Genomic DNA, 11,132 nt, shown 5'->3' on the forward strand with positions numbered 1-11,132 from the left:
ACACCAGATTATCCATCAACATGTTCTTCATAACTTGTCAAAAAAAAAAAAAACTTACACCAGATTATCTGACTACTAATTTTTATTTATCTTCTTACTTGTAAGAACAAATATACTTATCCTCTTGAGAATGGTATGATCAAAATGTATACTTTTTAGAATCATACATCTTTTAAAAGTTATTGCAAATGATATGCATAGCCATCACATGGTGACTTTGCCATGTGGATACACATTTTATTTAACTGTAAACTTTAGGATTAGCTTGTTGGAAAGGATGAAAATTAAGAAGAGAGAAAAGGAAAGAAGGAACAAATAAAAAATGCAAAAACAAGAAATAAAATGAAAAGTATCGAATGATGAGTTATCAAAATCTCTTTTTCTTTTGTTTCTTTCTTGAAGTTCTCATATTCATATATAAAGAGATTTCATAAAAATGAATTTACTATTGACTTATCGATGTCATATATTAAAATCTTGATGTCATATATTAAATTTATTTTAAAATAAAAAAATTATAATACATCATATAACGTCAAACTACATCAATTTATATGAATTGATGTGCCAAGTGGACGCTTATAATTCTAAACTACATACGCTAGTTTCATTAAAAGTTAATGCGCACATGATTAACATTGAATGAATCCAATGAGCTTGAGATTTGTCATTAATTAGTAGAGGTAAATTATTGATAAATTTTTCTCTACTGGGTTTCAGCTAATAACAGTGATTAATGCTTTATATAGAATGGATATTGCTGTGGAATTTGGATCCATAAAAGCTGCATCATTCTGTAAAATAAATGAGACTAGGCAATGTCATTGTTGTTGAAAATTATGAGTCACATCTAGGTAGCAGCATTACTTATACTTGAGTTTTTCTCTGTGTGTGTATACATTATTAATTATCAAATCCAATGAAGTGCTTTTGCATTAAAATCCCTATAGATACTTTATGCAATTCTAAGAAAAAAGAAGAGATAATTGTTGAAAATCTCAACTTGAACTATTCTGGTTCAATGCTAGCTTCAATTGAAGGCACCACTAAACTTGCAAGATATTGTAAAATCCTAGTCTTCACTTTTTCTTCCATTCAAACAAAAAAAAAAAAAATGAACCTCGTGTACGTCTTTGTCATGTAGTTCATTTGCTTTAGTAATGGTTAGCCATTTCACTCTTATATCAGGCATCTCAAACATGGATGTTCTGACCTCATGTAAAAGAGAAGAGTTTTTGATCAGCGGAGTGATATGGCCATTCAAGCTTGGGCTGAGTAGTAGTAGCGTGAGATGAATCTTTGTGTTCGCCGCCTTTCTCAATCAAAGGTGATATGTTGAATGGTTTAAATGCCGGTGATGATGTCGATGAAAAGGAGAAAAGTCCCACTTAAATAGAAGTGCGGCACTTGCTAGCAGTTATTTTTAGTGATAGTAGAGTCCTCAAATCTGTTATAACAGTGATGTTTATCTATTATTTAATTAGTAGCTCAGTTTGTATTTGATATGAGTAAAATGTACCACCCCAGTGTATAAATGCATATGAGTTTGGATGAATTGACGTTTGAAGAAATTATTAAATTAGATGCAAATGGTCTCAGCTATATTTGTTGATGGATTAGTTGATCATGTGAATTAGGCACATTTGAATGAATGAATGTCATTTCTTAATTTGCAGAAGTGTTTCTTCTATGTTTCCTTCAAAAAAAATTAACATAAATGTGGGAATACTGAAAAGAATACTGGAAATGAATCTGGAATTTTAATTTTTCAGTGATTTTTTATTCATTGGCGATGAAAAAAGAGCGACGGTAAAAGCTTTTTAAACCTTGAATTAGTATTTGCAATGATTCAAAACTTGCTGGAAATACCATAACACAGCAAAATTGTGTCGTTGTAATAGTGTTTTGAAAACCAAAAAACCAGTTGCAGCAATGTAAAAAAATGCTCGAAAGAGCCATTCACGATAAAAACTAGTTGCTGCAATTTGGTTTTGAAAATCGAAAACTCAATTGCAACGATGTCAAAAAAACGTTGAAAACAGCCATTCACGGCGAAAACTCGTCGCCACAATGGGGTTCTTAAGACCGAAAACTCAATTTTAGCAATGTCAAAAGCCTTTGGAAAGGCATATTGGTGGCGAAAACTCATCGCCGCAATAGGGTTTTGATAACAAAATTCATAGTGCCAGCGATGTGTTCTTAGTCATTGGGAATAGATATTCGCAGCGATTTTACTACTATTATTGACGGTAGAAAATCGTCGGAATAAGTTTTTTCCAACGATTTTTAACTGAATCATAGTTTGTAATTACGACAATATTTTGGACTAATTGCGACAAAAAAAAAATGGCCAAGAAATCTAACCTTTTTGCGGCGATGATTTTTTACTTCCATTGCAATAGATTAGAAGTGAAGGAATAGTACTAACGAACATGCAACAAGATGTAAATTGTCGGGAAAAGTGAGTATGGGCGATTTGTACCCCTTTACCTGGCAAAAATTTCCACCAGAAAAAGTCATTTATATTGTAGTGAGTCTTTATTCTTGATATGTCTGTATAATTGAACTCTAATAATGTTTGCTCTTTGAATGGAGCTATTTTCGGTCATTAAAAAAATTAATGAAATTAATTCAATGTTACCATTGGGGTAAAAAAAGTAAGGTTATTCTACACAACAGCCTCACACTTGATATATCAAAATTTTTTAAGTGTATAATAAAAGAGAATAAAAGAATAAAATTATATATTTAAATAATGTGAAAAGTGTGAGTCTGAAGTCCAAAATTTTTCAAAAACTTAAATCGACCTCCTAGTGTTTTCTCCTAGAGTCTAATTAATACACCCCTTCACATGAAATATATCGGCCTGTTTAAACGCTAGGATTGGACTAGCTAGCTAGCACAATATTACTGATAAATGCTTTCACAAATATTTGATAATTATTAATTAATTGAAGGACATTTTATGTATGTCTATTTTCCTTATTTTAGATGTTCTGACATTACTTTAAAAAATATTAAAAAAGTATTATTATTTTTTAATAATGTTCACATTATATAAAATTATTATATATCTAATACGTACATGAAAAAAATGATGAATAATACTCAGTTGCTGCCTAGTAATAACCGTTGAGCGTGTCGTTTAAGTACAAAATGAGATTTTTACTTTTTCTTTTGTTTTTATATTTTTTAATATATTTAAAAAATAAAAAAATATATACCAATATATTAAAAATTACTTTCTTAATTATTAAATAAAAAATTAAAAATACATGAGCAATTATTTAGAACACTACAAATGAGGGGCATAGTATTATTTCTGATGTATAGAATTCTAGGAGATGGTTAAAAGAAGATATATTTGCGGTAATCGTGGACCATCGATCGGCTTCTCGATCCAGCGTAGTCCACGCTCAAAATGGCAGATATAATTTCTACCCTTTACAAAAGACAAAAGCCATGCAAAAATAACACCCTCATTCTCATAATAACCCACAACAACGTAGCCCTAATGCTAAAAATAGCACTCCCATATAAACACACAAAACTCACTCCTACGTACTCTCTGATCTTCATTTGACAAACAAATCTACCCCTAAAACCTCTCCCATCCGCACCACTTTTACCAGCTTCTTTGTTTTTCTACTTTTCGCTGAAATGCATAGACAACAAGCTTTCTCTTTCTTCCCCAGTTCCCTCCTGAGGAGGTTCCATTGAAGAAAGGAGAGCAGGTTTCTATCTATCTATCTATCTATCTATCTATATATTTATCTATCTCTCTCCATCTCTCTCTTTCGCCATGGCTTTTCCTTTACTTTTCCTTCTCTTCCTCTCCATTCCCTTCTCAGAATCCAAGCTCTCCCTCGACTACTATAAGAAAAAATGCCCCGACTTTGACAAAATCGTGCGCGAAGCAGTGACCACCAAGCAAATCGCTAGCCCCACCACCGCCGCCGGCACTGTTCGTCTCTTCTTCCATGACTGCATGGTTGAGGGCTGCGACGCCTCCGTCCTAATCTCCTCCAATTCCTTCAACAAGGCCGATCGCGATGCCGACATCAACCTCTCCCTCGCAGGCGATGCCTTTGACGTTATTGTCCGTGCCAAGACTGCTCTCGAGCTCGCTTGCCCTGGCATTGTCTCCTGCTCCGACATCCTCGCTCAAGCCACCCGCGACCTTATCACCATGGTCGGCGGCCCATTCTACCCTGTTAGCCTCGGTCGAAAGGATGGCTTCGTTTCCCTAGCTTCGCGTGTCGAAGGACACATTCCGAGAACGAACATGTCCATGACCCATATAATCAAGATGTTCGCCGACAAAGGCTTTACATTAAAAGAAATAGTTGCCCTAAGTGGAGCACACACCATTGGATTCTCTCATTGCAAGGAATTCAGCGACAGAATTTTCAATTACAGCAAAAAAACACCAACGGACCCAGCAATCTATCCCAAGTTTGCCGTCGCATTGAGGAAAACTTGTGCAAACTACACCAAAGACCACACAATGTCTGCTTTCAACGACGTAATGACGCCCGGAAAGTTCGACAACATGTACTTCCAGAATCTGCAGAGGGGACTGGGGCTGTTGACCTCGGACCATTTACTGGCGACGGACCCGAGGACAAGGCCTATCGTAGATTTGTACGCATCGGACCAGACAATGTTCTTCCAGGAATTTTCGCATGCAATGGAGAAGCTTAGCGTTTATGGAGTTAAGACTGGTCCACAGGGAGAGGTCAGACACAGGTGCGATGCATTCAACAGGCCACACAAGGCATAAAATCATATCAATTAAAGACATGTACGTACGTGCGTACGTTATGGTCTGGTCTTGATGATGATAACCATGGCCATTGTGACCAAAAGAGATAAGTTAATTTCTGACCTTGTTAATTGTTTTGCCTGATGTTTCCTCTTTCTTTCTTTTTTCGGATTTCGGACTGGTATATGCATAATGTATGTGTTTATATATGTGATGATCTGGTAGATGTGTTTCATCATGATATTGACGGTCTGCTCATGACTATATAATATTTATGCTATCATTACATATATTATAGCTGGTATTTTTTAAAAATATAATTAACGTTAATATCTGTATTGAGATTCACGAGTGATGAAAGGAGGGAAAGGTTTCTCATCGATCTTCATCTGGAAAGGAAGGCTGCTACATGTTTTGGTTGAGGTTGTCATCTTCATGAGTGAGTTGAAATTCAGTTTCAGTACCACGAGTACCTTACCCTTTACGTTAGGATGTGCACGCGGGAGAGAAGAAGTCAATAAAAATAAATATAACAATTTAAATTGCCTGTTGACGTCCACGGGCAGCAAGCAAGAACGATGTTGAGGACCACTTGAGGTTTCTCTATATTGTTAATAAAATCGAAGAAAAACTCAAAAATGTTTCTATTAATGTCCCTCAGCTTTATTGTTCACTCCAAGCCGGAGTTATATGGGCTTTGATAACATCATATGCACCGCCGTGGAAGTTTTGGTCTCCACCCAAGGAATTTAAGCGCCCCCCACCTCCGAGATCCTTGTATTGTGTTACCTCTTGTAGAAAACATGAAAACAAACCATGACCAAGAGCCATAAAAAATGAAGTAACCGTGACTCGTGTGTCGAGACTTTCGAGCGCCTCCAACTCTTTTGCATGAAGCCACATTCTTCTTTTTCAGCCCTTTCTTATGGGCATTCGTGAGCCTTCAACGCCCGAGTCTGGAAAATCCTTTTGGACACAAAACTCTCAAAACAATAGATTAGGATCAATGAAGGGCTTCAGATTAAAAACCTTGGATTGAACTTGTTACTTGGTTTCATACTAAGAGTTCTTGCAGTACTTTAATAGAGGACACGGGTTATCCTGGGATTCCTTTGTTTGCTGCTTATCCACTTTCTTGGTGCATCTGCGGCAGAGCTTACCATGTGTATACAGAAGACAGTTCAGATCAAACTTGAGTTCATTTGGGATCCGTTTATTGAGATGAAGATATGTCTTATTCCTATCAGCCAGAGCTGGTACCCAACTAATGGCCTTTGCAATCTCAAATACCTGCATAAGCATGCTGAGTATTATGTGAATCCCACAGCACAAAAGCAGTTAGGGAAATACGGTACTCACATGTGTGTCCACTGGAAAATCATCTTGCTGAAGATGGAACATCAAAACACAAGCCACCTATCAACCATTTCATAATTGTGAAATTTTGATGCAACTGGGGAAAAAAATTATGTGTGAATGTGAATAAATATGAGATATGAAAAGAGCAGAAGATATAACTACATCAGAAACTACCATCATTTCTGATATAGAAAGATAAGCAATAAAATCATGAAAGATTTTAACCAGTCCAATATCTTGTGTCACATTACACTACATTATTATGCTTATCACAGTACTCTAACCAATTGAATACCTCTGTTTCATTTTAAGCGGATTCTAATCCGCAAAAATAAGTTCTTTAAATTAATCAACTTATTTGTGCTACTGAAAATTGACCAAATAACAAACCAAGGAAATCTAATTGGTATTCCAATAGAATTCTGAAAAGATACTTCACAGAAATTCCCCGGACCCTTGAAGTTGAGAATAGAGCATCATGATTTTAGAAAGTGACACTACTTGATACCCCGACTTATCACATCAAGACTCCTTTTGCCACGATTGGGAAGCGAAAATTTGGCAAGTGTAAATATCACAGGACGTTATATACAACACAAGTAAATTTTTTTTATAAGTAAAAATATTATATGAAAAAAAGCTGGATGCAGTCGGCGGGGATAAGCGCCTCGTAAGCGGCAGTTGACATGGATTAATTCTTAATGCACTGTTTAGTTAATCCTCTTTCCCCACCGTTTTATTTTTCTCTCTCCTCAGATCCCTCCTCTCTCTGCTTCCCTTTCGATTCCACACCATTCTCTCAGAACTGGTCTCAGAACCAGATCTTCCATTTTAGCATGGTTCTTAAAAAATCTCTTAAAAATAAAATCTTACAGCATGATTTAGTTCGGTTACAACAAAAAGTAACTGAAATCCTTAATTCCACCGTCACAAAAATAATAAAATTCATCATCTATGCACTTGAAATCCTCAAGAACAAATTTTGAACAAGTTGTTTATTTTTAGATTTGTCCTCGCTAAAATCCAAATAAAACAAACTCATGCAGTCAGCTTTTCTTTGTTTCTTACTTTGAAGTTTGAAATCATAAAAAAAAAAAAAAATCATAGAAAAAAAAAGTCTTATCCATTTCCTTTTCTCGGACCTTTTTTTTTTCCTCAACTACCAAACAGAATTCTAAATGAATGAGTACTGGAACACATCCCAGCAACTATGCATTTCTTCAATCAGAGGCGGAAATCCATCCTTAGCAAAAACGCTGCTGTATACCATTCCCATTGATGGCCTCCCATCCTTGGTCTTCCCAACCTGAGACTGCAAAACCTATTCTGCACCATTCTCTCTCTTTCTCTCCCTCTTCCTCCACAACAACAAATCTCAACAGATCGATCGCTCCTCCCACAGTCCCACACAAGGAAAAAGAGTCGCGCTAAGGTTTTGATCTCTCGCACCATCAGAAGCGACAAACCACTGAAATGGGTTTCAATCCCATTTCTTCCCCTTTTCATATTCATTTGTTTTTTTTTTTTTTTAAATATCAGCTGACGTGGCCTGACTGACTGCACGGCATCTACATTAGACGCCTGTACGTAGACAAACTGATATTATATATATCATACAAGTAACTAGGTACACTGAACGTATACAAGAAAACACCTAGCTCATATTAGAGAGCCCCTAACAACCCAAAATCAGGCCAAAATGTACATAACGACATACATTTACTGCAGGCAATGGTTAAAGTGTAATTGCAGCAGGGAATTGAAAAGGATACTTAGTACCACATAGGACAACAAAAATACAGACGTTAAACTATTTCAGTCACCAGAAAATGTGCACTTGAAAATGTTAGCAACAATACAATAACAGGAGAACAATAGGGCATGAAAGGAAGTGAAAGAAAGCATTAAATTGGACCATTAATAAGCCATCTCATACCTTCTTATTAAAAATAGACACAGGTCCCAATGTTCTTAACGCCATGAAGGTTTAAACTCAAGCAGGCATGAACCATATAAAAGGATAATCAAAACAACAGTTACCGTTTTGGGGCCAATCCCTTTGAATTGAGAGAGCTCAGCTTTAATTTCATCAACCGACAAGTCTCGCAAGTACTCCAAGCATAATTTGCCTTTTTTCTCGAGCAAGCAACTCAGTATATTTTTAATGCAGGATGCCTTGGTCGGCGCCAAACCTCCACTTCTTATGGAATTTTCTATACATTTGGATTCAGCAGCAAGGACCTTGAACAAACACGACTATCATTCAAAACCAAAGAAAAAGTAGCTTCAGGAACACCCATATAGTCCAAAGCATTCGTGATCCATCAATAACCATCAGGCCGAAACAAAAGATGAACCTTGAAATATATTTTCAGAAAATACAACCTAAATGTCAATTTACTAACATTTATCAAGCCAAAATAAAAATAACTTCTTCAAAAACCACATTTAGGTTAAAAAACGGAATAGAAAAGCCCACATTGTTCTACATCACTCATTTTCGTTAAACAATTTATTCTATAAACACGATCAAGGAATCTCCTAAAGCACTACTTTTACCATGATTCATTAAGACCCTAAAACTTCGAGGAAATTCATTCATAACAGATAAAACCCAATCCCAATGCCTATGGCCGACCAAGCCAGAAAAATTGAAGAAAAAATCAAACAAAAAGGCTTACATACATCTTCCCAAGTGGGAAAAGCAGACTTGAGAGACTCAAAAGCCCTCTCAGAATTAACTTCCGTAGTGTTTTGGGAGAGGACAGTTTTAACCAAACCGTCCAAAACCGTCTCCTTGGATTCCCCATCTAAGAGCTCTGATTTCAGAAAACCATGAGCCTGATCGAAAGAAGAATTTGGTTGTTGTCTGCGGTACTTGGCAAACTCTTGGGGGAAGCCATGGAAGGCCAACAGGTCGTCCCGTATGGCTCGGCATTCTTCTGGGGTGGGTCGAGGGTGGGTCGGATACGGGTCGTTGGGGGGTTTGCCGAGGGAAATGGAGGGTCTGGCTGGTTTGATTCGAGGCTGGGGCGGCTGGCGGACCTCAGGCTGCTTCCTTTTGCGGGGTTTCTGCATTGTCTGCTGTTTGTTCCTTTGTTTTTTTTTATTTTTGTACTTCGATTGTCAAGTCAGCTGGTGAATTTCACTGCTGCCGATTACAGCGGCTGTTCATGTTCTCGTAGGCAAAAGCTTACTTTTTTTTTTAAAGAAAAAAGCTTCCTCATTTTATTTTGCCATAAATTTGGAAATTAATTTTATCTAAAGATGGGCCTGCATTTTTCACTTGGGCTTTTCCATGACCGCAAAATATGTGAATCTCAGATGTCTTTCTGCTTTGGAGGGTCAATTTGTATCACACATTTTGTAAGGACTGAATCGAGTGATTGTAGGGCTGTCGGACTGTTGGTATTGTCGTCTAGCATAAATTTAATTTTTTTTAATATTTTTAAATATTTTTAAAAATAAAAAATATATCAATACATTAAAAATCACTCTCTTAAAAAAATTAAAAAAATTTAAATATATAAACAATCAAAATAAGGAAATAAATTCAAGCAATATACTAATATTTTCCTTTTAGAAATAGGGTCATTCTATATACAAGTTTGAACACCATATCATAGTTCCAATAGATTAAAAAGTAGGCTAAGGGCATTTATTGGGAAACTCACCCCTTCATGTATCATCCTTTTCGTTTCTAATAAAAATTTACTTGCTTAAGAAAAAAAAGTATGCTAGGTAACTAGGTTTGGTATGTAAACTTTATTCATGCGCACCTACATAAATTTATCGGTTATGAACTTATGGTATTTTTCATAATACAAAAATTACAAACAAAAAGATAATATAAATACCAAAAAACCGAGTTTTCTTTGGAGGCTATAATGGTGGGCTAAGGATGTTGAATTCTCAATTGGTGTGCCCCTCCAACCTTTATTGCCAAAGCCATGTGATGGGTCGGTCCCATATATTATGATTGTAAGAGGAAAAATAAATTAAATAAATGGATTCCTCGTGGTTGCCTAAAATAGTTAATTATTAAGAATTAATTAGTTTTAAAAAAAAAAAAAGTAAATAATCATAGCTTAAGACTTGTCCATGATTGTGTTCGAGTATGTCTTGGTGGGTCCATCAGTTTGCAGCATGTAGTTTTGAAAATTACTCTTTACCCACTTTAAAGTCCATTATACTATCCAACCACATGATTAGTGATGTGCTTGGAAACATCTAATATGTTACCTCAGTACAGGTCGATTCCTTATTTCTGTTTTTTTGTTTTTTAAATTGTTTTTTAATATGAATATGAGACTGTAAAAAATGGCCAATTTAAAGTAAAAAATAGTCTAAAAGTCTTGACAACAAAGGCATGTATGAGAGAACAAAACATGCAAATGAAAAATGGTAAGGACATTATGTTCAGACCATGTTTCAGCACTATATATATAGTGAAGTAGAAATACAATAAATCAATTTTAGAACTTCAGGACTATCTCAATTGTGTTCAGACCATGTTTCAACACTATTTATATAGTGAAGTACAAATGCAATAAACCATTTTTATAACTTTAGGACTGTCTCAACTGCGAAGTAGAAATGCAATAAACCATGGTGAAGTATATATGTTTCAACACTAGTTATCCGTCCTCCTCGAATTTAGGTTTGACAAATGTAACATGTTCAACTATATGCTCCCATACTTAAGGCTGAATTCCAGCCTTTGTCTACCAATTTATTTGAAGCTCATTTTTGACATAGTGAAATAATAACTAGCTTGCTTAATTTAGGGAAACCCTATTATTGAATAAGCTTGTTGATCAAACATTTAGCTCCCCAACCCTGTTTTTCTATTTTTTTTATACTATTTTGCTGTAAACTATTCTGTCTTGTGTTATATTATTTTTTTCACTTGCAATCATTTGTGGCAGTTGTTAAAAGTTGAATTGTATTACCTTGTTTAATGCCAAATACGTTGTATGTGCTACTATTTTTCTGTCTTTGTTCTCTT

General features: G+C 35.6%; 2 protein-coding genes across 3 annotated transcripts; one reads left to right on the top strand and one right to left on the bottom strand.

Moving 5' to 3' along the window:
• The first annotated feature begins 3,571 nt into the window (after positions 1-3,571).
• On the top strand, positions 3,572-5,055 carry LOC122281670 (peroxidase 65-like). Its single transcript, XM_043093395.1, has one exon. The coding sequence runs from the start codon at positions 3,803-3,805 to the stop codon at positions 4,781-4,783; it is 981 nt and encodes a 326-aa protein (XP_042949329.1). The 5' UTR covers positions 3,572-3,802; the 3' UTR covers positions 4,784-5,055.
• A 228-nt stretch (positions 5,056-5,283) lies between these two features.
• LOC122281671 (putative DNA glycosylase At3g47830) lies at positions 5,284-9,321 on the bottom strand. 2 transcript variants are annotated; one of them, XM_043093396.1, is made up of 4 exons: positions 8,810-9,321; positions 8,165-8,380; positions 6,125-6,181; positions 5,284-6,055 (listed from the first exon to the last, which is right to left on the bottom strand). In XM_043093396.1, the coding sequence occupies exons 1-4, from the start codon at positions 9,200-9,202 to the stop codon at positions 5,825-5,827; spliced, it is 897 nt and encodes a 298-aa protein (XP_042949330.1). In that variant the 5' UTR covers positions 9,203-9,321; the 3' UTR covers positions 5,284-5,824. The 2 variants fall into 2 exon arrangements, with proteins under 2 accessions (XP_042949330.1, XP_042949331.1); XM_043093397.1 differs by having other exon boundaries at positions 8,165-8,365; positions 8,810-9,320.
• Between the last annotated feature and the right edge of the window lie 1,811 nt (positions 9,322-11,132).

Source organism: Carya illinoinensis, chromosome 11 (genome assembly GCF_018687715.1).
Source record: "Carya illinoinensis cultivar Pawnee chromosome 11, C.illinoinensisPawnee_v1, whole genome shotgun sequence".
Classification (NCBI taxonomy): domain Eukaryota; kingdom Viridiplantae; phylum Streptophyta; class Magnoliopsida; order Fagales; family Juglandaceae; genus Carya; species Carya illinoinensis.

Excerpts from the sequence above, each read along its gene's own strand:
- LOC122281670 (XM_043093395.1), top strand. The coding sequence starts at position 3,803 with ATGGCTTTTCCTTTACTTTTCCTTCTCTTCCTCTCCATTCCCTTCTCA.
- LOC122281671 (XM_043093396.1), bottom strand. The coding sequence starts at position 9,202 with ATGCAGAAACCCCGCAAAAGGAAGCAGCCTGAGGTCCGCCAGCCGCCC. Across the intron at positions 6,182-8,164 it reads AAGGGATTGGCCCCAAAACG|GTGGCTTGTGTTTTGATGTT; the intron begins GTAACTGTTGTT and ends AATGGTTGATAG. Across the intron at positions 6,056-6,124 it reads ATTTTCCAGTGGACACACAT|GTATTTGAGATTGCAAAGGC; the intron begins GTGAGTACCGTA and ends ATGCTTATGCAG.